A 27,763-nucleotide genomic window follows, 5' to 3' on the forward strand; every position below is an offset into this window, starting at 1 on the left:
ATTACATAACTTTTAACACTATATCACTTTGGAAAAGGTATTATGTGTCTTTCACGTGTTAAATTTTGTATTACATTGTTAACATGTTTCAGCCATCTTCAGAACTGGTTGTTGCTGGTCTTGGCATCTTTTGTTTTGTTTCCTGTGGGGATGTGTTTGTGTAGTGTAATGTGGAGTCAAAGAGTGTGTGTGTTCTGAAATTGAGTTGTGTGTTGAGAATTTCATTTGGATGTGTTTTTGTATGTCTGTATATTTCATATTGTTCTAATGTGTTTCGTTTCTGGCTTTTTGGTTGGATGTGTAGAATTTCCATGTCTGTGTTGATGTCTCTGCAGGTGATGTGTTCTGTATATGTGGAAGTGTTTTGTAAGTTTCTTATGGCTGTGATATGTTCTTTGTAACGAGTTTGAAATGATCTGCCTGCCTGTCCTACGTAGAAGTTGTTGCAGGTGTTACATTTGAGTTTGTATATGTCTGTGTGGTTATATTTGTTTGTGTGTTGAGATGTTTTTGTAGAGTATTATTCGTTCTGTATGGGATGTTGTAATTTAATTTCGTGAATGAGATTGCAATCCTGTGTGTGTTTTTGTTTTCGTATCTTAGTAGCCTATGATGTATTTTTTGTGTTCTTGTGTTTGTGTTGTATTCTTATGTTTTTTGTGATTATGTTTTGTCTTCCGTATTATATTGTCTATTATGTTGGGGTTGTATCCGTTTTCTTGTGCTATGAATTTGATTGTGTTTAGCTCTTCTTTGTAATCATGTTGGTTCATTGGAACAATTTTAAGTATATTCACTGTTAGGCAATTACTTACCTTCTGTTACAAACGATGAATGAACAGGCATGGAAGTTCTGGAAGGATCAACAACCATAACAGGATTAAATCTCACTGGCTGGGTTCCAGTTACAATACCTATCAAATGAAAGAATAAAATTACACATTAGTAAGCGGCTTAATTTTAATTCTTGTCATATGATATACTGAATAATGTTAACAGTGCGTGGTATATGAAGAAAGGAAAAGTGAACTCTTGATTCATGATAATTTTACCATGTACTTGATGTGTGGTGACACCAGGTCGTAATGCCGGTGTGGTGGTGGTCTGCACAGCATATGGGCTTCCAGGGTTGTAGGGTCGAGCCACCAAAGAGCTGCCCACACCTGCCACCTGATAGCCACTAGAGGTTTCATAATAATATGTGGTTGGAAGTGTGTATGTTGGAAGTGTTGTGTTGCTTCTATCAACAGATGCTTGGGTTGAGGTTGGTGCTACAAACATACATATAATCCTTCAGAAAATATGCATTTCGTGAGAAAAAAAATGCAAGATAGATGACTCAGATCCTTGCATTATATATTAAATTCTACTTTCTCTGTTGCCATTATATTTAAGATTTTTTTCCCTGCAATGCAGAATAAGAAGCTCGACTCTATCATTATCAAGGGGCGGATGTTGATGAAAAGTCATATTCTTATTTTTCATATTAAGACGATGCCTATTAATATAGAAATCCTTTCTATGTTAGTATCAAGTAAAACAGTAATTTCTTATATTGCATTTTTTGACGTTTTTGAACTAATAGATCATTTTTATATTTTTTTTTTCGGCATTCTTTGGTTATTTTTAATATTATGAAGAACTTTTAGATCATTTAGACTGCATTTTACTTACAGAACTCGACGAACACCTCAAGGTCAACACACCACTAATGGAAGATACAAACTCAGATAGATTGAACAAATATTTCTGTGAATCTCTTCTTAAAATTGCAAAAAAGCACATTCCACGAGGAAAACCAAAAAAATACACCCCATTCTGGACAGAAAACCTGAATTTATTGAAACAAGATAGAGATAAAGCAAGAACCAAAGCAGAACATTGCAAAACACCAGAAGATACTCAAGATTGGAGGAAGAAGACTGCCATTCTTAAAAAAGCAATCATAACAGCAAAAAAAAACAGTTTCAATAAATTTATTCAAAATATTAATTACAGAACCGATAGCGCTAAAACATATAAATTTCTGAAGAATATTTCCAATACACAGGAAAATACTAGCCAACCTATTATTCATAATAACAAAACACTAACAGATAGTAGAGATATAGCAAACGCATTTAATAAACACTACTCTAACTCTCACAGATTACATCCCAATATCAAAAAAACTGACAAATTTATCAAAAGAGAATTACATAAAAATAATAAAAACAATATTACTAATACAAAACCTGAAATATTTAATCAAAATTTTACTTCCAAAGAATTAACTCTAGCTATACAAAATGAAAAAACCAAGAAATCTCCTAGCCCCGACAACATTCATTCCGAATTTTTGAAACATCTGGGGGAAAAAGCCAAGTCTGTACTTTTATCCATTTTCAATTTATCATGGAACACCTCAATTCCTGCAGCTTGGAAAAAAGCAATCATTGTACCAATTCACAAAAAAGGGAAATCTGCTCATGATGTTAATAGTTATCGACCAATAGCACTATTAAGCATTATAGCAAAAACCATGGAGTCCATGATCTCCAACAGATTAACTTGGTATTTAGAATCCCAAAATCTTTTATCACCAAGACAAGCCGGCTTTCGACAACTACACTCTACCAACGAACAAGTCATACGCCTCGGCCAAGAAATAAAAGACAGTTTTAACAAGAAAGAAGATACCTTGGCAATATTTATTGACTTTCAGTTAGCATATGACTCTGTTTGGAGAAATAAATTATTACTAAAACTCCAGAAATTAGGTATCTCCAGCAATATGTTCAGATGGATATCAGAATTCCTTAGTCAAAGATTCATTGCCACTAAATTCAATAACTCACTTTCTAGTTACAGACAAACATATCGAGGTCTACCTCAAGGCGCTGTCCTTAGCACAACTTTATTCAATATTTATATAAATGACTTACCCTCCCTATTAGAGGAATCAAACATGAAAACAGCACTATTTGCAGATTATATAGTTTTGTGGATTTCCGGATCTTACAGACATAGAGACAAAATTCAAAATTTTGCTCTTAAAGCTCTAAATCAACTACATGAATGGAATACATCAAATTTGATGACACTCAATTTAAGCAAAAGTAACTACCAAATATTTTCACTCGGTAAAAAAGAAAGAGAATTCAATATCCAAAACAATGGCCAACACCTTCCTAGGACTTATGAATCCAAATATCTTGGAGTTATTTTCGATAGTAAGTTAACATGGAGCAACCATTTGAAATACATTTCTGAAAAAGCTCGTAAAAGATTCTCCCTTCTAAAAAGACTAGCAGGAAAGAAATGGGGATGCTCTAGGAATACTTTGAACACTACATACAAAATGTTTATACAGCCAGTGCTGACATACTGCGGAGAAATTTTAATTACTTCACCTTTCATAAACGACATAGAATATGTTCAAAACTAAGCTCTCAGACTCATTACTGGTGGAATCAAAACAACTCCAATAGATTCTATGAGATTCCTCACTAATATTAACAGCATCAAAATGACAATAGAAGAAAAAGCACTGATTCAATATGAAAAACTTATCAGATTACCAGGAAACAATTGGCATTCATACAGTCCTCTCTGTAGATTGAAAACTCAAAAAAGTTTCATATCCATTGTTCAAGAATTAAAACAGAAAATCAATATCCCGAATTTAAAACAAAACTTACAAATTGAACCAAACCCTTTAACTCTATTAAATATAGAATATAATCTAAATTTAACAGAAGAAATACTGAAATCAGAAGTAAACACTGAAATAATGAAACAATTGTCTTTAGAGACAATTAATATTAGGGACCCTCCACAAAACTGGCTTCATTTATACACTGACGGATCCTTGATCTCCAGAGAACAAGGTGCTGGTGCAGGTGTTACGTGCTGTCTCTTCTCACTTTATAGATCTCTTGGATATGAAACAACAAGTTTTGATGGTGAAATCATTGCAATAAGTGAATGTCTCAGGAATCTTCTATGCCACATCAATAAATTTAGGAATGCAGTTATATTGTCAGACTCCAAAGCAGCTATTCTATCAATCGTCTAAACACACACCTTCATCTCAAACAGCAGAAATAACTAAAATGCTCTCTCAATTAATATCACTCAATAAAAGAATTGTATTCCAATGGATACCATCCCATTGTGGAATCCTGGGAAACGAGAATGCGGATGCTTTAGCAAAGAAGGGCACCACTGCTACTTACAGACCTGTTACTAAATCTATGTATTACTCTGTGAAGAGATTTATTAAATCTACATACTTAGACTTCAACAAACAAAATTTGATAACTCAATCCCAAGGGAAAAAATGGAACTCTCTGCATCAAAATCCACAGTTAATTCCCGATTTACCACGAAAATCGTCTGTAGCTGCATTTAGATTGGCAACAGGCCATGATTGTTCGGCCAAACACCTGCATAGAATTGGAATATATCAGTCCCCTAACTGCCCCACTGTGCAACTCAAACCAAGAAATGGATTCGGAACACCTCAAAATCTGTGCTTCAGTGGCTGGTCATGATAATATCTTTGAAAAATATTGGAGTGCAAGAGGTCAAATGACTTTATTGTCAAACGCCTGGCATTAGAAAACAACAACTTTCTCCTTTACCAATAGATCTGTTAAATCATTTTCTAACCAAATAGATTAGTAGTAATTACCTACTGAATAAGTGAATATCAGTGAAGTTTGAGTTTTATAGTTTGGAACAGACTCTAACAGACTCTAAAGTTCATTCCTCATTCCACTGAAGGCTTCACTTCACACAACGGAAGTAATATAAAATGCTTGACAACAGCTTAGTTTAAGTGAGAATTTTGACCGCTACTGTTCTTTTGTCGGTACGAGGGTGTCTTTAGAATTTATGTTTGGAAGGAAGGAAACTTTCACCATGTCCTGGACAAGACGTTGTGTCCTCAACACGGTTTGGAAGAGATGTCTATTGTAGTACACAGTATTTTTAACACAAAGATTGCAAGAATGCATGCTCCGCCCACAATTTGCTATGTCATTCACACTCCCTCACCTATAAGATCTGGTAATAAAGTGAAGCATGGAAAGAGGAGGAAACGGAGAATGAAGGCATTGACATGGACCACCCCTGATTGAAACACATTGTAAACCCTCATTAAAATCTATAGTTTTCCCTTAAAACCTTTATTTTGTTGCATGTTCTTTTCCTTTAGCTTAGCCTAATTCCAGGAAGTTGCCTCCCCTCTCCGAGATTTGCAGGGCAGTCATTGAAACAAGGTAACTAATTTTTAAGAAGCTGTGGTCTGAGTACTGTGAATAATATTTAAATGTCATTTTCGTTTAATTATACGTAATTTTTTCATTAGTTTAAGGGCATTTTAATGACCATTTTAAGTATATTTTTAGATCAACAACATCCGCCCCTAGTCATTACTAAAAAAAATATACGAGACAGAAAAAGATGAAAATATTAAAATAGACGCTTCCTAATTTTACATTAATCAACAGCATTAATGCAATGATGTACTCTTTAATGTAGAACAGTTAAGCAAGTGTTCGGCATTTATTACATGTCTATTGCAAGGAAGAGAGTCTGAGACTGTAAAAATTACATCTTATGGAACTATGAGATAGGACATGCCTGGTATGCAGTCTAACCAGAGCAATAGCTTCTCTATGAGGGCTGTTAGGAATGATGAAAAGGTTTTTCAACGTTTTGTTTTTCATTCCATTTTAAATTTCTTTTAATTCTACCTTTCATTAACAATGTATGAAGAGTGAAAAAAGATCTGTAGGACACACTTTGTATGAACCTCTGTAGAATTTCGGCACTTTACTCTGCCAGCTGACCCTGCAGTCTCATTGCCTATTACATTACAGTGGGAAGGAATCCATTGTACTGTATAGCCACATAAGATATTTTACGAGATCTGTTTTCTCGTTAGTTAATGTAGTGCAAAATCCATATATTGCTTCAAATTCAGGTAAGTGGTAAGTAAAATGAAAATAAATCACTATAGACTATTCCTGCACACATACTTTTATAAACCTTAAATATGTCTGAATAAATGTACAACCATTTGAAAGATGTCACCAATCTTAATAAATCTCAGTTTCCTCGTTTTGACTAAAATTACTCTTACGATATTTTTAACACAGATTTGTTCTGCCAACTGACCTGCTATGTCACTGCCCATCACATTACAGTGGGAAGGAATCCACTGTATTGTATCGCTAAGTAAGATATTTTACGAGATCTGCTTTCTCTTAGTTACTGTAGTGCAAAATACATACAGAGTGATTCACGAGGATTTACACCCACTTTTGGAGCATATTTCTGAAGACATTCTGAGCAAAAAATGTCATGTAAACACGTGTCCTAATCTCAATATTTTCAGAGCTACACTAATTTAATGTTGTTTGCAAAATATCTTTATTCTTTAGTTTTAAGGGTAAAAGAATATTACAGATAAAGAATGAACTATTCAGGAGTAGGTATCATTTCTTCAATTAGCTAGTATTCTGAAACTAAACATGTGTTGTGAATTCCATAGTTGCTTTGTACACAATTTTTTTTTTCGATTTTTAACAGCAAAATTACATTTTTATTACTCATTTATCACAACAATTGTTACAAATCACGCCACTCTTGTAAATTCTTCAAGACTGTACACTGGGATGCATAATTAAACCGTAAACAATCAAGTTCCTAAAGTCGTATGATCTGTAACAATTTTTGTGATAAGTGCATAAGAATGATGTAATTTTTAGTTAAAAATTGGAAAACAAAATTTGTACAAAGCAATTAACAACACACTTTTAGCTTCAGAATACTAGCAATTAAAGAAATGATACTTCTGAATAGTTCATTCTCTATTTGTAATATTCTTTTACCATTAAAACCAAAGAAAAAAAGGTATTTTACAAACAACTTCAAATTAGTGTAACTCTGAAAATATTGAGATTAGGACACATGTTCATATGACATATTTCCTCAGAATGTCTTCAGGAATAAGCTCCGTAAGTGGCAGTAAATCCTCGTGAATCACCCAATATATTGCTTCAACTTCAAGTAAATAAATTATGGTTTATTTAATGACGCTCGCAACTGCAGAGGTTATATCAGCATCGCCGGAATTTTGTCCCGCAGGAGTTCTTCTACATGTCAGTAAATCTACTGACATAAGCCTGACGCATTTACGCACACTTAAATGCCATCGACCTTGACCAGGATCGAACCCGCAACCTCGAGCATAGAAGGCCAGCACTATACAAACTACGCTACCAAGGGCGACCAATTTCAAGTAAGTAGTAAGCAAAATGAGAATAAATTACAATACTCTCTTCCTGCAAACATACTTTTATAAACCTTAAATATGTAAAATTGATGGTGTTGATAATTAGTATTGAAGTAATATAATCCGACTCTATTTCTGCTCAGTACTCTGCCAAGAAAATTTTGCTATTATAATGTTTTGTTATACTGTAAAACACAACACTTCATTACTTCACTCCAGTGAGCTACTTTGTTTAGAAAAGAATTTCAAATCAACTGTTAAATATCACTCAATTCACCTAAGATCAAAAAGATAAGTCTAATCTAATAGCTGTTTTCTGTTTGGCCACCGTATCTAGAAAATTTAATAATACAAAATCGAATACTAGTGGGTAATTCCATAATTATGTCAACCAAATTCATTACTTTGTTTAGAAAAGAATTTCAAATCAACTGTTAAATATCACTCAATTCACCTAAGATCAAAAAGATAAGTCTAATCTAATAGCTGTTTTCTGTTTGACCACCGTATCTAGAAAATTTAATAATACAAAATCGAATACTAGTGGGTAATTCCATAATTATGTCAACCAAATTCCCATTTTCTCAAAGTGGTTCTAGACAATTCCTGAATGCTATACCAGAGACTTTAATGTCTATATTTTATGAAATCAAAGATAATTGGCCGTATTTTTGCATAAATCATATGCTGGCAGCACTGTGAACTGAAGATGTTTGGAAGTGAAGACATATGACAAGGATGATACACTTCATGTAAAATTCCTTCGGCATGAGAGGAAGTCCAAGAAATTCTTTTCGCCTCCTATTGGTGATGAGGCTGATATTGACAAAGACCAGGTTATAAAAATTCTACCAGAGCCACAATTTGATAATAGGCTTAAACTAAATTTTCAACATATCTAGTTTGATAATGATGTTCTTTAATTTGCAAATGCATGTAATTTTGTAAATCATATTTGGAATATGTAGTGTCTGTCACAGTTTGTATGTCGTGTCTGTCACGAGAATAGGGCTTAATATATACTTCATAAATGTTTCAAATGAAAAACTATCTGTAGCATATTAAGGAAGGATATTCTACCTTTCTATGATTATAATACTAACAAAAGAAGTTGCTAATATTGGAAGATATAGTACATTGTCGGACTTCCCTTTAATTTGTGTTCCTTTTTCTGTCGTGTCTGTCACAACATTACTTGTACTTAGATATCTGTAATAAATAGAGATTGATACTTGCTCCTTACATGAAAGTGTAGCTGTGTACATGCACTTTGTATCTGATATAGTTTAAAAGTCTGCTAATGTTATGTTGAAGTAGAAATAAATCTTTATATTTTTGTAGAGAGTCATTTGTCGTGTCTGTCACAAATGGAATTACCCTAGTATAAGTAACAAATTCTAAAAGACAATCAGATTTCTGGTCGAAAATTTATAAAATTATGGCCGAGAAAGACAAAGCACAATTTCTCAAACTTTTTTTGTTATTTAACGACGTTGTATCAACTACGAGGTTATTTAGCATCAATGAGATTGGTGATAGCGAGATGAGGCCGAGGATTCGCCATAAACTACCTGGTATTCACCTCACGGTTGGGGAAAACCTCGGAAAAAACCCAACCAGGTAATCAGCCCAAGTGGGGATCGAACCTGTGCCCGAGCGCAACTTCAGACTGGCAGGCAAGCGCCTTAACTGAGCCATGCCGGTGGCTAATTTCTCAAAATCACTAACTATAACTGAAATCATGTTTGCTAATTTATTATTATTATTATTATTATTATTATTATTATTATTATTTATTCAAAGAAAAGAGTACTAATTTAAATCATATTTATTAATTTATTATAATATGCGCAAACAAAAGAATATTGATTTTTCAGGAATTAGCCCAAGGTGTCTTACAACTACATGAATTAAAAACTAGAAATTGTATTACCAGGTGAAGTTCTATGTGAAGTTTGGATGTACACACTTGTTGCTTGAGAAATTGCTTGCTGAGTTGCAACAATGGTTTGTTGTGGTTGCTGCTGTCCTGTCTGGGGAGTCTGGATTGCGTGTACAGGCAGTGTAACTTCAGACACAGAGTTTGTCCCAATCTGTTCTCGACCCATGCCTACTGCCTGTGGAAACACTTTGGCCACAGGAATAGTAGATGTGGTAGCCACTGTGACAGGTCTAATACCCGACACGCAGGTTGTAACAGTAGTTGTTGCTGTGTACGCTACTGTAAAAATATCAATTCAATTAATTATTACTATTAGAATTACTACTGTTAACAATGACAACTAAGTAGTACTAATAGCAGTACTGTATTAGGAACTAAATGAGAAATCAGTCGGGTTTAGTTGGGTCTGATTTCCTGTACTAACAAAGGAATGATGCTAGCAATGAGCACGGCTCCATTCGCTTAGAACTAGGTAGTTTTTTTGGACAATATTATGACCATGACTAGCCACAATGAGTAAAATTCCGCCTTTTAACCTTCAAGAAAGACTTAAAACTGGAGAATTATTTCGCATACCAACCCTGTTTGCGAGTAAAAAGCAAAATTTCAGATCAATTTCATGTGTTAGAGGACAAAGACAAAACTGTCATCCCAGGATTCACTCTGTGTGTTAAATGTAAGCATTATAAATACAAATTTGTAATTTAAAGTGATTCGAAATTCCTTCTCAGGTAGGATATAGAAAGACTGAAAAACAGTCTCAAATACTACCATAAACTGGGGCGAAGTTGGCTGCCGGGATTGAAGTTCGTTACAAAATGGAGAGAATTATTTTACATGAATATACAGTGAAACCTTGGTAAGACGCTCTTCAAGGGACCACATAAAAATAGCATATTAAACGGGACTGCGCATTAGCGAGAGTGGGTCATTTTTGGATTTTTTAAATTTTAACACAAAGGTATGAATCAGCATAAACATTTGTTGAAGAAATTTGAGGATTAAATACTGTAATTATGCAGGATAAAAGGTTATTTTATTTTCTTTCCTTTCAGAAAATGTCAGAACAAATACACTGCCTTATCAATTAAAGTGCCCCTTTACTAAAAAAGTAAAAAATTGTTTTCTATCTTGCACTTGATCCAGCACTATGAATAAATTCCATTTTCCACACGATTTAAATTGGAAGTGACATCAGTAATTTGACTACTAGAAACATTAACGACTCTACGAATCACAGACACCACAGAAATGGCTTCGTTGCAAGAAGGATTTGGAATGTCTTACCGCTTCCACTTCCTCTTTGTCAAGTCTTCACTGACAATGCAATTTAAAACTGCCAGTAAGGACAGGCTCTGAATACAGTAGTCTTGCAGGTACTAAAGGGTCATATTCCATTGTATTATATTCACCAAAGACTCGTACAAATCCTTGAATATGCGGGCACTAGTGGTAAATGTAGAAGTCCAGGAAAATTTTCTCAGTATCTTTTAAAGTACGATATTTTTTAATTTTCAGCAGATGAAAGAGTGTATTAAACATGATGATGAGCATATTAAGTGGTGGATTTTACATGGTTTTATATAGGGATGTCAAGGGAATGGGCAAAAAGAGCATATAATGCAGGATAGCATAATAAATGGGCGTGTATTATCGAGGTTTCACTGTATTAGAATAAGTATATCACATTTAACATTTTCCTTTTGAGAAATTGTTAATAAAACATTTAAAACATTGGGGGAAAGATTATAAAGGCAAGACAATTATAAAGCAGCAATGTGAAATAATTTTTCAGCAATCTCACACTATTACTTATTGCAGAACACAGCAATGCTAGAGTCATATTTGAAGTCAGGTGTCAGAATTCGGTAGAGATATACCCAATTGGATATAGACCTGGCTGTGCCGTTGTCTTACCTGACAAAATCCGACTGATGCAGACCTTTGGTAAAGATTTCTGTGGTCAAAGCACTTGGACTAAATGACCTCAAACATTTCAATATCATCTGCATGACACTAAATAGTATGATGTTATAACACTTGTAACTACATGGTATACTAAAAAGAGCACTGCACTCTTCTCAGGAATCTTTACTGATGAGTAGAGCTTGGAAGTTCAGGCATTTATTTTGGCAAAAAAAAAAAGGGTGGGGCACTTTAAATGTGAGAAAGAGGCAATAAAAATGAAAGAATAGGCAAAATAAGATGAACATTTTATACTTTGAAAACTTTAGATTTTTAATTTTATTGATCGATCATCATACCAGTAAATCATCGTAAATCTGTGACTAGGAAATTAAGAGAGGAATTAAGAAATGCAGAATTCGAATCATGGAAAGTAATGCCTGGAAGAGGCAGAGGTGTAGAATTGTACAGCCAAGTAACTAAAGCCAACGCCTGGATTTTTAATAAGTCTGGACTATCTACATCTGAATGGGTAACCTGCCTCAAAATGAATGCCAATTTAGCAGCAGTTAGAGGAGTACCTGGTCGCTCTTTGGACAGATCTCGGTTAAGACATGGCTGCCCGGAGACTGAAACCCTTGCCCACATCCAAGGTCAGTGTAACAGAGGTTTACTCCTCCGAAATGCCAGACACCATCATATTCGATCCTTAATTGCAATTGCTTTAAGAAAAAAGTCTTGGATAGTAGAAGAGGAAGTTTTTTGCCTTGCTACTAATGACTCCTCTAGACGTATTGACATCATAGCATATTCCCAGACTACCAAGAAAGGATATATAATTGATCCTATCATAAGGATTGAAATGGGGAGTAGCCAGCCGGAGGATGTCAATAAAGAAAAGATCAACATTTATCTGCAACAGTTGATTACTTCAAAGCAAAATACCAGCTTGAAGACATTGAGGTGATTGGTCTTCTTATTGGAGCTCGTGGTGTCATTCCCAAGTTCTTTGAAAGCTTCAGGAAGACTTTTGAACTACCACAGACACTTACTGCTGACATCATAACTTCAGTTTTGAAATGCTCTTGCCAAATTTTGAGTCATCATATTCACTCTATTTATTTATTTTTTTTTTTCTTTTCTTCACTTTATAATTCATATATGTTTATTTTAATTTTATTTCTATAAAATTTATGTATACATTTAATATTGTAAAATTCATGTAGGAGAGTATACTGAGTCCTTCTGGGCTACCTCCAATGGGAGGCAGTTATTATAAAAAAATAAACAATTCAATTCAATTCCACTATGTCCTGAAACTTGATATTCCCAGCATTTTGGAACTACATACAATTTCTTCATCAGGGCAGATAGGTAAGATTACAGAGTCGCCTATTCTTTTGGGCTCCTTACACCTGGCTAATCCAGATGACTGAGCCATGTATAACAAGCCTAACAGAGTAGGCGACCTCTCTGGTCATATCTATCTGCCTGATGATGGAACTTGTATGTAGTTCTGAAACATTGAAATATCAAGTTCAGGACAAAATAAAATACTCAAAAGCATAAATTATTCTGATCACAGTCACCATGAAAGCCTAAAAATGTATAAAATTTACAGCAGTTTCTCCCTTACATAGAAATTCTACCTCTCTTATCATCACATTATCAGCATTAATGAACTGTGCCATACAGATAGTCCTATCTACAAAATGAAATTAAGCACTGCCAACAGAGTCTAGGAAAGTTTAAGTGATCATATCTGGAGGAAATGGTAACTACTTAACCATATATTCTACTAGATTTCATATAAATATAAGTAAATATATGTATTATCACTTGTATTGCAAAACAATGTATATAATTGATTGTTCTTACCAGTTCTAGTGGCTCCTGTGGTGATAGCTATAGCTGTCTGTAGAGGAGTCACATTATGCAAGGACTGTGGCAATTTTCCAGACACTGAACTCACTGGAACCTGTGTGATCTGAATGGGAGGTCCATGGGCTGGCTGTGTTATAACCTGCGATTAATATCCATTCTTAAATTAAATATGATACCAGTATGTTGCTAACACCAGAAAAAAAAGTTAGACTGTGAGAACATTTTTAAACATAAATCTAAAAACTAGTACAATAATTGTGTGTGTTTGTTCATTACGAACAAATTAAGCTTTTTATTTTTTATAACTGACTATATAATCATATTTCTTGTTAACACAGAACTCTTTTGCAAATCTAGTCTTTCAGGTGAAGCTCCCTGTAAAGCAGATTTGATTAATTTCAAGGGAAAAATTGTTCCGGGGCCGGATATCGATCCCAGGACCTCTGGTACGTTCAACCAGAGGTCCTGGGATTGATACCCGGCCCCGGAACAATTTTTCCCTTGAAATTATTCAAATCTGCTTTACAGGGAGCTTCACTTGAAAGACTAGATTTGCATAATATGTACGTTACTGTGTACGTTAACAGAAAACCACAATTCCAAGTCACACAGAGTTTGTGTGCACTCGATGTGAGTTTCTGGCATTTCATCAGCCCACGCGAGTTGTGTGGATATAAAGGGAAAAGTTGAGACAGTGTCGGGTGGAGTTCCCGGGTAGCTCAGTTGGCAGAACCCTAGTACGTTCAACCAGAGGTCCAAGGATCGATACCCGGCCCCGGAACAATTTTTCCCTTGAAATTATTCACAGTCCTCTTTTTTTTTTTTTCTTGGTATCTATATAATGTTTTCAATATATGCTAAACATACGAAAAGAAGATGGGTAACAAAATGAACGAAGTATGCTAAAAATATGCAATAGGAAATCAACATTTTCATAAATTTCCTGGCCTAGTGATATAAAATGAATTTTCCGAACACCCAGCACTTCAACAATTTAATACAATAATTTTCCTTTAAGGAAAAAATACTAACATTAAAAAAGCCCAAGACACTATATTATTCTTAACATCTGAATAACAATGATGCTGGTATCAAGCTTTCCAGAAACAAATTAGTTAATAAAACGTCAGTGTATAGGGACACTATAAAATGGTGAATAAAATAAATAAAAGTCGGTAAATAAAACTACTGTAAATCATGAAGAAAAAGTTTCAATTCAAACATGGACATAACTTTAAAAAAATGATAATAACACTCATTCTCCTACATTATTCCTTACTCTTCATTGCATACTCTTGCTGAAAATGTGGTATATATTTTTACACATTTCTTCTTATTGTGTTAGTGTGTAACAAATCTAAGCATTGTGTATGTACAACACAGAGATTTTCATTTTTCACAGCTGAGCAGCCATACTTTCCACATGATAAAACACGAGACATTTTCGTACTTATTTTGAATGTTTCATTGTCGAAAATAAAATAAAATAATGGAACTTCGTGACTGATGAATGTACGATTCATTGATACTTATAAAAAAAAAATTGTGTTAAACATAAAAAATTGTCAAATTCGTAAAAAGGGGGGGGGGGCAAAATTCACAAATTGTGATTGTAAAGTGTGTCCACAGAATGAGTCTCGTTCAGACCTATATAATTTTAACTTTCTCACTCAATTAGCAGAAATTTGCGAAAATTAGATCACCTTTGTCATATATTTTCTTGTGTACAGCTTGTCTTGTTGAATTCACTACTTTGCTGGAGATAGGGTTGCCACATTTATAGGTATGAAATAAGGAATGCTTTTTATCGACATCAAGTTTGCTGTATTTCTAACTTGATGATGCCATAGTTAGCAATTTTTTTGTTACAAAATCATTTTATAAAATTCACTACAGTTTTCATCATAATATAATTATATAAAGTGCGTTTTTTTATTAATTCTACAGAACTCCTATTCTTCCATTTCTCCACTTACTACCCATGATTGGAAATATTGTCTCTGTAAATGCATTTAATGGGAACATGCTTAATAAAAACTTAATTACAAATAAAGTGCTTTTCAATTTTTTTTTTTAACCAATTAAACCTACAAACTAAACCCACCTTTTTGGTACTGTCATAACTTTGATGTTTTCTTTCAGTCATTATGCTACCTCTGCCTCCCCAGAAAACAAATCCTTACGTAGGTAATTGACACAAACTTCATATACATGTTCATATTCATTTATGCAGGCCTTATCTTCTGGAACAACTCACGTAACTTATTTAATGTTTGCATCACTTTATAACCAAAAAATTGGTCCACCATTTCTTCTAATTGAACTTTCACATTTTGCATTACACTATACACTTCACAAAAGCCAACTGATTTTTTTTTACATTTAGAAATTGATTTGTGGAAAATTTCATGTAATAAAAAATGCAGATATAATTCTGTATGAATTTGTTGCTCGTTTGATTTTGAGGAACCCAAAAAGTGTTTCCAAATGAAAACTGGACAATCATCTACATTTTAAAAGTAAGATATTACATAGTTGGAAGATTCTTTAACAATCTTTCAATAGCAGGTTTTATAGATAACCATCTTGTTGGCACATGTCATAACAAGTTATATATTAAGTTTCAACAAACTCAAAGAACGCTTTCAATTTTACAAATCTGACTTCTTCAGGTAAAGCTAACTTGAATAATTTCAAAGAAAAAAATTCCAAGGGACCTTTGGCTGAGCACGCCAACACTCTATCGATTGTTAGATCCTGGCTCAATTTTCCTCTTGTATCCACATATCTCAAGTGGGTTGACAGAATGCCAGAGCCCAGCATTGAGTGCACAATGTGTGACTTATATTTGTGGTTTATTGTTATCGAAACAATAATGCGTATTACACAAATCTGGCTTTTTCAGGTATAGCTCTCTGTAAAGTTGACTTGAATAATTTCAAACGAAAAATTTAAGTCACACAGTAAGTGTGCACTCATTACTGGGCTCTGGCACTCTGTCAATCCCCTTCAGGTATGTGGATATAAGGGGAAAATTGAGCCGGAGTTTGGTATAGTTCCTGGATAGCTCAGTCGGTAGAGCATTGGCGCACTCAGCCGAAGGTCCCAGATTCAATACCCGACCCTGGAACAATTCCCAGGTGCTCATATAAAAGGGATTAAGTATGAATTGGCTAAAATGGGATAAGTACAGATTTGAACCCTCCACGATACTTCTACCTTGTGTTAATGGGGTTAAATCATTCTTCCATTGATGATGCAGTTACAGTGCTTAGTATTTTGTGACAAAGGGGTTATATTCAGTGTCAAAGGAGAGAAGTTTACATATCTTACAATTTGACTTTACACGAGCACCAGCGAATTTTTCCCTTGAAATTATTCAACTCTTTCAATTGTTTAACTCTTTTGGCTGAGTTTGAAAAATAATTGAATATTTTAATTATTATCATTTCAATATCAAAAGACATTGAGTTCGTGCCAGATTTATAAGCACTGTGAAGAATATGTGTGCAGCTTGATTCAGGGATTTTGGCCCTGCAAAAAGTAAGTAGATAGACTAAGAGCGAGTTACTCATCACTACTGGCAGGCTGGGTCACACAAGTCAGGCCGTGCATCATAACATCTAACACTTCCTTCGTATCATGTTGTGGTACACTTCATCTTAAAAACACAATATTCTTCCACACCTCCTGTTACTAACCACTACGTCTGTTGACTAAACGATGTCATGATGACTTATATTTTCTTGACATGAGTGTCCCTCAGCTATGAGCATAGATATTATTTCCATTCTTCCTCTTCCCCTCCTATGCACATTTGTGATTAAATGTCTTTCTTATGACGCAGCACACAGCTCACTCACTAGCCAAACAACAAAGGACAGGGGCCAATAATGTTGAATCGAGCTGTACAACAGTCTCATTTTACTAAACTAGGATTTTGTTTCCTCTAATGAATATATAATATACAGAGTTATTTTTCCCGTAGTTCGCATTAGTGTTATGTGTGGCATAACTTCAAATCTGGGATAATTTTGAATCATGATTTGTAATATGGGATAAAATTTATTCAGTCACTGCAGTTGCACTTTCATCAGGATCTTCATAAAAATCGAGAATCCTGTTACAAATATCTACTTTCGCAACACAATATCTAACAGCTACAGGAAAAAATTTTTGGTTCCCCTTATACGATGAAACAAAACCCATACCAAAATACATATTTTCTTGTAAATTATATTTAACACATGTTAAACTTTTGGGTACTAATATACGTATATTTCACCAAAGCCTCGCACTGTCTTTCCACAAATGACTATTTGTTATTGCAGAATCTATAAACAATTGTGGCAAGAGTTTCACAGTGCTATCTGTACTGACATAACTTAGATGGTGTTTTACAACATGATAGGCCAGTGTAAGCTTCGATGCACTGATCTGAAAGGCACATAAATTAGACACATTAACATCTGCTCATTACATTCTGTAAACCTATTTCAATTCAAAGAATATGAACTATGAGTACCTCGATTTACTTTTTCTGACTCTGAAGAGTTTTTCTTGAATAAATTCTTCATTAATGTGGCTTGCAGTGATGATTTCTGCCTTTCCTCACGTAATACACTATTGAAGCGCTGTCTGACATCTGTAATTCCTTCATGAGAAATAGAAAAGCCATCCCCTGCTTTTCCTACACAAATTACACATTTCACTTCATACTGGTTATCAGTTACTGAGCGCAATTCAGGAAATTCTTTTTCCCAGACAGCCCGATATTGTTGTAACCTTCTCTTTTTCTTTGCGTGTTCACTATTTTGACTTTCTTCATCATTATTTGTTCACTTGTTCAAGAACTTAACCATAATACACACACAATATTCATAAACTTCGCACATGGTAAACAGACACTCAGTACCTACACTTAGTACAAAGTAAGTACTTGCACGCTACCTCATGCTACTCAATCCACCAGCCAAGTGGACTACAATCATACTTTCACAGCTCTATGAATACCTATCTTGGTATTACCACTATGGATGTAACGTAAGTATCAATGCAGCACGGCATGCCTTCAATAAATTCTTGTGTGGGATATAAAAATGAAATATTTGGCATATGGTTTAAGACTTCCATTTTATACGGAACAAAAACAGAAACACCATATTGTTCCAGGTAAAACTGTAGCCTGGCAACACTAGCTAGAGAGTATTAAGTACCCCAAATCCATCTAATTGAAAGAAAACGTTACTTTACCATTTTAGTTAATTATAACTTTCTTTTTAGTGTATTCTGAAAGATGAATTTTAAAGCTGTAGTGACTATGGGGGAAAATATTATAGATGCCACTGTGTGGCATTAATTTTTCTTAAGTTCAGTCAGTCATGGCAGGTTGTGCCACACATGCAACCAAGTACATCAAACTCCTGCATACTTTGTAGCTCCTTCAATGACCACGTAATTTCCAAAGGCCTGTGACCACTCAGGTCACCAAATCTGACTTCTGTTTGGGGGATGGCTAAAGAATGGGTGTACCAGAAATCTTCTCAAAACAACAGTTACAAGAGGTCGAAAATTACTATTTTATCCATAAACACCACTGCATTCTGAGAGAATAGCAGTTTGGTGTAGGCACAATGTTCCTTGACACCTTTTCCTCGACAACATAATAATAAATACAGTCGCATCTTAAAAAAATACACATGCACAGTCTCTCTTGCTACGTAACCTTCTACTACATGGCAGGAGGCTGGCCGTTTTAGTTTCACCACTAATAAGGATATTGAAATGGAATTTGAATGGGAGTATGTTCGTTGTGTGAGAAATGAAGAGGAATGTGTTTGTAGTGTGTTTCGTGCTAATTGCAACATAGAGTAGTGGTCTGTCAGTTTGTTTTCTGCCACAGGTTTGATAGCAAGTGAGACACACCATGTATGTGCAACTTTATTTTTTCTACTATTTTATCTGTCCTGTTAGCTAATACTAAATTGAAATCTTTACTTCAAATTTTTTACATTTTTCACTTATTCTAGAAATGAGAATATTAAACACTGTATGTAACTAGTTTCCTTTGAGTTATTATCGACTTATTGTAACTCATAGGACAGAGAAGATCAACATACCTTAGGTCCTAAACTCTGATGAGCGGTGACACTTCTGTTACTAGAAGTCCCAAGTTGGTTGTGGGTAGAAGGTTTGAGAGGCAGGCTTTGATTTGTGTTCGAGACAACCACTGGGTGGAGTGACACAACACCTGCAGGGGGAAGGCCAGAACTGGGGACTCCGGATGTCACAGTCAATCGTGCTGGAGCTGCAAGCACCGTTGTGCCTTGATGCCCTGCACTGGGAGTGATGGAGGAGTTTGATGAGACAGTGAGACGAGCAGGAGCTGTAATCAGTGCACTCTGTCCTGAATTCGAAGCAACTGCAGAACTGGCAGACACTGTGAGACGGGTCTGTGTAGACAACACTCCAGCACTCTGTTGCACTGGTTGGTTGGCTGCTGGTACTGCAATACGAGTTGGTGTGGCAAGCACAGCTCCTTGCGAGGAGGAAGCTGCAATGGCAGTGGGAACAGTTGATGATACTGCTTGCAGACGTGTCTGTCCTGACAATACCGCATTCTGGCTTGCCACCGGGATACTGGAAGTCATAGTCAGTCGTGTTGGTCCAGTGAGAAGTGTCGCTGTTCCCTGACCAGATGCAAGGACCGAGCTAGGCAGTGTGGTGATGCGGGCAGAGCTTGCAATGATTGTTCCTTGGCCTGCAGTCGATGCAGTTGTGGTGAGACTCACCGTCTGACTAGAACCAGTAGCTGCTACAGTGACACGTGCAGTGCCTGGAGCAACTTGATTAGCAGTAGAAACAGCCAAGCGGGCAGGAGCTGCTAATACTGCTGTATTGGATGCCGGTCCTGGACGCTGGGTAGTGGTAGCAGTAAGGACAGCTCCTTGTGTAGGAAGACTCGTTCCAGGAATGCTGGATAGAGTTAGTCTAGCTGGAGCTGTCAGTACTGTAGTGGAACCTTGCCCATTGCCTGTCGTGGTCATGCCCTGTGACAGGGTCAACGGGTGGGGCTGGGCAGCGATCAGAGTGGTTGGCCCCTGACCTGCACCTGATGTGACTGGAAAATGAGCTGCTGTGGATGTCAGTGGATTGCTGTATGTGAGAGGAGAAGCCTGTGTGCGGGCTATTGATACTCCAAGTGATGACTGCACTGAGACGCTGGGTTTGAAATAGCTCTTATCAGCAATGTGCAGCTAAAAACAAATATACACATGCATATATCAACATCAAATACAATCACTTGCAGGACAATGGGGCTATAATAATTCCATATTAAGATTTTAGAATGTTAATCACATCATTTTAATGAAGTCTCAAGTTGCCAATATGAAAGTAAATAAAAATAATTGCAAGACAGAGAAAACTTAGTAATAAAATATAAAAATGGAAGCTAAATTCAATATAATTTCACACAAATAATGTATTTACTGTAATCTTTACTAAATATAATGTTTTAATCGAGATTTATAATTAAAGATCGCTCAGAACACGTAATCCTAGAGTGATCTTGAATTATAAACCTTGAAGCAACAGATCACAAGGACGTCCTGTGTAGAGATGGGTCAAAAACTTCTGTAGATCGTAACAGTTTTTATGCTCGACCATGCCGAAATGTAGTAATTATACACCTGGTAGCAGACCTTTAATGCATGTCATTAAAGTACACCTACTCATTAAAGGTCAGGTCTTTCAGCCAATGACGACTCAGGTTACAACTGTTCAGCCAATGACAGGTCAGCTTTCTACCGTTATAAAACCGCAAGTATCGATTATTCTCGGATATGCAATCGAAAGAGAATTAGCGAAAAGTCACGGAGGCTGGAAATCCAATACTGTCGCAGAAGGTTATGTTCTGTTACTATAATAATTAGCGTTAATTGTAAATAATATTCAAATAAATTCAATTTGTCATCTCATTTTTCAATGTCGAATTCAATAATCAAGGTTATAATATTATAATATTATCAAGTTTAACGGGACTACATCAAGGTCAATGACATTATTGTTCCTCGGAAAAAATCAATACTTTCGCGTCTGCGCACATCTCACAATTCACGACCTAGAACAAGGTCACTTCCGATCTTGTCAGTTACAAATAAAATGTATACATCTGAATACCGGTAATTTCAAGTTAGAAATATGGTCGAGAATAAAAAGTCGTATGAAACTCGCCTATAATGGTAATTAAGAAGCTCGTATGAAAATTATGAAACTCACTTGCGCTCGTTTCATAAATATCCATACTCGATTCTTAATTACTATCATTATAGGCTCGTTGCATAATGTACTATTATAGAATTATAACCTCTTAGTAGGATGACGATGATGATGGCAATGTTTTAAAAAAACATGAGTGACATTAATCATAGAGATATGTCTCGTTTTCATACAAAAGATTTATTTCAAATCCCAGCAGTGTCATATGAAATTTGTGGTGGACAAAAATTATAGAGTAAAACTCAGTCTTAATGTTCCCGTTTTTAAGAAATAATTTGTTCAGAAATAATCTGTTAAGTTTTTTTACTTGGTTATTTAACGACGCTGTATCAACTTCGAGGTTATTTAGCGTTGATGGAATTGGTGATAGCGAGATGATATTTGGTGACATGAGACTGAGGATTTGCCATAGATTACCTGACATTTGCCTTATGGTTGGAGAAAACCTCGGAAAAAACCCAACCAGGTAATCAGCCCAAGCGGGAATCGAACCCGTGCCCGAACACAGCTTCGGATTGGCAGACAAGCACCTTAGCCGACTGAACTATGTCGGTGGCTATCTGTTAAGACAAGCCACATTACCATAATAATAATAATAATAATAATAATAATAATAATAATAATAATAATGAATTAAATCCAGCTTTTAAGGAATACTTTTCAAGTAGATTTTGTGATAATGACGCCTGAAGTATCAAATCGCCTTTCAATAATCAACAGTACCATCATAATCGATAATGCATCTCAATCAATAGTAATGCGGCACCACGTGGTAACATTATTCTTGCTTTGCGTTGCTTTCAGAGTGGTTTCTTTGCTTGCTTTGTTCTCGCAAGTTGTGTAGATCCTGTTTCCAAGTTTTTTTTAATGCACTGTTATAATGGTGACTAAACGGAAAAAATTAACTATCAACAGAAAGTGAAAATAACAATAACAAGGGATGTCGAGGTTAATCCTCAAATAACATTTTCGTATATGGCAAAAGGCATGGTTTGTCAACTACTTCATTGTGAGAAATAATGAAGGAAAAAGAAGAAATTTTCAATTCTTTCAGTGTGGTTCGGGTTCAATTGAACAGAAAAAAAATCGTGCCTCATCATTTAAAGAGTTAAATATAGTGTAAATAATAATTATAGGCCTAATTATATAATTGTAATGTTTAGTGCCATGTTTGCAGTTTTTCTTGGAAAAGGTAAATGCGGTAGCTTCCCATTGCTTTCCGCACACCAGTCTCTCTTCCACATCTTAAAAGATCCCAGGGGGCCCCAATGTGGAGGCGAGGAGAGTGAATTTGGCTAATTAGGCCCTCCGAACTTCACCAAAATATACCACAAGGGTTAAATATCAGTTCTATCACGGTTTTTGACAACACCATATATATATATATATATATATATATATATCTATCAATGGCCAAACTCTTAAGAGGCTTAGTCTATTCAAAAAATTTGAGTTATTATACCTAGTAACAGTAGTCCTGAACTCTGAACTCTAGGTGTGATAAGTACATCATAATATATCAATATCATAATGTTTATATGTGTATGTTTTAATTCATTACTTTGTTTTAACGAATTTTAACTAATGTAAAAATAACATGTTATGTAATCCATAATTGAGCACATAATCATCTTTGTTAATAGAATACTTATTGTATTGAAACTCTAGTAAATTCACAAATACCAAATCTGAATTAATGCATTATAGGTAATTTGCATATAGTTCATTACGAAGTATATAGAACTACGCAATTTCAATTCATCAAATGTATGTTAATATGTTTTGAGTATTTCCAATTAATTATTTAACCTATTTGTATATGGGAACGTCCACCATCAGTAGTGTGACACATTTTTTATCACTGTATGAAATTTAACAAGTTATTTCTTATTAATCTCATTTACCAAATGTATATATATATATATATATATATATATATACTCTTTGAGAACTTGCAAAGTTGTGTACAATATTTTGTTAATAACAGTCAAACTTAATTAATCCTACCTTTATTTTTTTACATGTCAATAGTGTGACAATTTTTAGAGTCATATGAAATAGTAGAAAACAATGTGATATGTTACTGCAAAATTGAAAATGTTGGACTAATTACAGTGATTGAATACACAAATATGAGTCTTCCAATGTATCTTAGTTAATGTTTTGTTTAATTAACTACAACTGTTTTAATTATAAAAAATATTTCAAAATATAATGTGCGTCAGTAGTGTGACTTGCAATTGCATTTTCTATTTGATGTGCAAGACAAGTGTTCTTACAACCAGGGACACACTCTTCTTTACTTGTGATGAAATGGACGCTTTCTCTGCCTCTTACGGACTTCAGGGCGAAGATACTCTTCCAATTCACTGGAGTCCTGCGGAAAATATTTATATTTGATCTTATAGGCTGACACAGCAATCACATGATGCATTTTTTGCGTGCCCGTAACAGGTAGAACATTTTCCCAAGCTTTATCCAGTTCCTGCCTCACAGAATTTATTTCCTCACTCTTAACAAGAAGCACATTTACTTTGAGTGTGCTACAGGCTCGAGCAAATGTTTCAGCATCTCTCACAGTTACCTTTCTGGCTCTAACCAAGTTCCAAACATTTCGTTTCACTAGAGCACCAATACCATCAACGGCATCTTTGCCATGTGATGTGGCAAAGAATGTCCAAGTCTGATTGGACAGATTGAAATGTTCTTTGAGAAGAGTAATGTTTGAAAAGTTATATTTGCACTTGAATTGTCCAGCACACCCATCAGAAAATATGTGAACATTCTTCATCTCTTCATTTTTCTTTTGATGGTCAGAAAATATGACACGTAAAAACTGAGCAACAGTGTATCGGTCATGCGATTTATTGTCAGACACAATGGCATAGCTTTCACTCTTGCAATCACCATACCACAATACTGCAGTGAATACTGCTACTTGTAGATTATTCCAGTGTGCCGACTGTATTTCGTCCTGGTACTGACAGATGTAATTCTCAGCAAAGTCCACCTGCAGTACCACAGATGTAGCACTTGCATTCTGACGAGCTTCACTGAATGCCATCTGTGTTTGCTTTTGCAGGAAAACGTGAAGGAGAAATTTCGGAATCATAATTTTTAGCCTGGCTAAGGCTTCAGTCAGGTTTTCCTTAATTATACAGTTTTCATAACGATTGTCACTCACCATCCACTGTCGAAATTCAATATTTGGATCATCTCTAATTTCTTTATCCAAAAATGTTGAAAGTTTATTAGAACATTCACAAACTGAGTTCATGCATCTATAGTTGGATTGGTCACAGACATGTATTTGTATGAAGTCTTTAATGGATGCTCCAAATCCTGGCAGGACACCTGAAATCTTCTCATGAAAATTAGAGAAATTCTCATCGATGCGGCATACACACATATTATGTGGCATATCCCTATATGGTTTCACATGTGGACGGCGCAAAGAGGCAAACTTGCTACGACCAACTTTCTTGTTTGAATATTTCTGTATGAAAAGACTATGGACGTCCCTAATTGGATAGAGAAGGTGTCGTCGTGCTGTTGTGATGAATCTTTGTGATGAGACACCCTTCAGACTTGGATCAACACGACTGATCTCATCATTTACATAAAATTCTGTAATGAGATTAGTTACATCATCAGAAAGTCTCTCCCTCTTAATAGATAATACTTTATTTTCTAATGGAACACCGTATTTTGTAGTTAATTTTACAACCGTAGCCCTCTGCTTCCTTGGAGATCAAGGCATATTTCTATCAACTTTCTTGAATGCCTTTCCCAGTGCAAATGGTGAAACCTCACTCCTACCCTGAAGTAATTCTTTATTCAATTTGTCTTTGAGAGTCCTTTGACTCTTCTGCTTCCTAATCGCAGCCTTAGATTTTCTTATATTCCGTTCCTGGATAGTTTCTGTCGATTTTCTCTTCTCTCTATAACGCTTGTCAATGGCAACTCTATGGCGTTTGTAGTCTTCATCATTCTTATTTTTTTTCTGCATATGCCCTTTGTCTCTCAGCTCCAGTTTTAGCCATTCTAGAGCCTTAAAAATAATAAAAATAGGAAGTAAATATATTTAAATTAATCTACAATAACCTAAGTTGCTTGTAAAATTATGTCCAGTATGGATTCGAACTCAGGTATTTTAGCTTAAATATTGCAGACATAATATAATACAATACTTACTATTTGTTAGCTAGGATAGGAGATTCAATATCATATATATATATATATATATATATATATATATATATATATATATATATATATATATATATATATATATATATATATATTTGAGAGCAATTTTTCAGATGATACAGCACTGAATACACTTCAAACAGCAGCAGCGTCAGTAGTGTGACCAATGTTTGGACAATTATAAAAAAAAACGACTTTGCTAGGGAAACAACTTTTTGCACCATCTATGGACCACTCGATAAACTAGCATTTCCTAAAATTTCCAGTAGCTGGCACCAGTAATAATCTTGTTACGAAAACTTTTAAAATATTTTGTCAGTATTGTGACATGAAGACAACCATTTTCAAAATTAAAAATATTGATTTTTCCTTATAGTATACTTGCATAAAAGATTCCTTTTTTTAAATAGAAGATAGAATTGATATCTTGTTGCCTAAAAATTATGTGTGCCTTACATATTAGACTTCTAAACATAACGTGAAATAATGTTATGAATTGTCTTAATGCTAGGTGTTGGACCATGTGATATTTCTTATACCGTAATGTCTAAGACATTCTTAAAATGAAGAAAACTGATATGTAGCTTAAAAATAGTAATTTCAAGCTTTCATTTGATATATAATAAATAGACGAAAATATATTTTTATTATTTTCATTCTTGGACATTTTCTCATGGACGTTCCCATATATATAATTTAGTAAATATTAACAGTACACATATAACTTGTCTTCAATATATGATAGATCGTATACAACAGTTACGTTCATTTTCATTCTTTAATTTCTACTTACAAAATGACACATCAACTACAAACACATAATATAATTGTTATTGCTAATTGTCATCTGAAGATATCGTAATGACAAAATAATTTATATTAATGTAACAACAAATGTTACACATATAAAATTGTAATAGCTTGTTGTTGTAAAATCAATGTCATGTGATAAGTTATCCTGACTGAAAAATAAAGTACATATTAATTTCAAAATAGCCAGTTTATAGTGTTGACCGTTAATGAATGAGTCTGTAAGAACAATCCAAATATGTAATTAAATTTAATTTCTCTGTTTTAAGTTTTCTCTTCTACACTTATTTTTGTTATAAATTATATTTATCACTGTTAACTTATATGCTGTCTTTTCTATGGATACACTAAAATTGATTTTACATGGAGGTATGGTCTACCTGTGCACCAGTTTGTGTCGCTGCAATTGGTTTCTGTGAAGATGCATGAATAAGCTGAGGTCGTGGTGATTCAGACTGAAGTCTACTTCCTTGTGGTGTCAATGGTCTTGCAGTCACTAGAGAATGTAACGAAATGTAGTATCAATCAGTTTGAAAAACTGGTAACATGTATGATAAATTTAATCTCTACCAGATTGTATTACAAAAACAGACACAGTAAACTTAATGAAATATCCTTACAAGAAATAGTAATGCATACTTTTCACACAAGACAAACAGTAAAACGCATAAATTCTGGAAGTGCAAAGTATTTTACTCAAATTGGGAAAAAGAGAAAAGCAATAATGAAAAAGCAAGTTTATTTCAAACGAGGCACGTCCATAAAATAACTTTCCCACTCGTCTCACAGCTAGCAAACCATATGTTGCGCAAAGCGACTGAGTGTACATGATAGAGTGATGTCCTGGCATGGCACATGCGCTAGCGGAACTTCCCAAGTTCTATCAGTAGCTTCATTGCATTGGTTGAAGATGGACGCTCCTATTCCAGCTCCCGCAGCGTGTGCAGTGCGATCAGTGATAAAGTTTTGAAAGCACAGGGCATAGCGCTGATTGAAATTTATCGTCAGTTGTGCCATGTCTATGGGCCTAACGTCATGAGCAAGCAGATGGTGCGTTGCTCCACAAGGTCATCTGTGATGATGGTTGGCCTCCCACTGCGCTCCTCGTCATGCACATTTTGGCGTCCTGCTGAAAATTGTCTACAGCAGCAACGCACCATCTGCTTGCTCATGATGTTAGGCCCATAGACCTGGCACAATTGACGATAAATTTCAATTGGTGCTATGCCCTGTGCATTCAAAATCTTTATTACTAAGTGGAAGCTGGAATAGTAATGTTCATCTTCAACCAATGCAACAAAGCTACTGAGAGCACTCAGGAAGTTCTGTTAGCGCATGCATCATGCCAGGACATTATTCTATCACATACACACAGTTGCTTCGCGCAACATATGGTTTGCTAGCTGTGGGACGAGTGGGAAAGTTACTTTATGGACGCGCCTCGTAAT

General features: G+C 35.0%; 1 protein-coding gene across 2 annotated transcripts in view; it reads right to left on the minus strand.

Annotated features, from left to right (window-relative positions):
- LOC138701362 (histone deacetylase complex subunit SAP130-A-like) overlaps nt 1–27,763 on the minus strand; it is a 93,196-nt gene that overhangs the window by 31,526 nt on the left and 33,907 nt on the right. The window contains exons 7-12 of one of the 2 annotated variants that reach the window (XM_069828181.1): nt 26,696–26,811; nt 19,136–20,272; nt 13,011–13,155; nt 9,219–9,506; nt 1,053–1,271; nt 816–914 (exon numbers count right to left, since the gene is read on the minus strand). In XM_069828181.1, coding sequence (XP_069684282.1) covers nt 816–914; nt 1,053–1,271; nt 9,219–9,506; nt 13,011–13,155; nt 19,136–20,272; nt 26,696–26,811 — 2,004 coding nt within the window. The remainder of the gene's footprint in view (nt 1–815; nt 915–1,052; nt 1,272–9,218; nt 9,507–13,010; nt 13,156–19,135; nt 20,273–26,695; nt 26,812–27,763) is intronic. The other variant, XM_069828182.1, reaches the window with a different exon arrangement.

Source organism: Periplaneta americana, chromosome 6 (assembly GCF_040183065.1).
Source record: "Periplaneta americana isolate PAMFEO1 chromosome 6, P.americana_PAMFEO1_priV1, whole genome shotgun sequence".
In the NCBI taxonomy this organism is placed as follows: Eukaryota; Metazoa; Arthropoda; class Insecta; order Blattodea; family Blattidae; genus Periplaneta; species Periplaneta americana.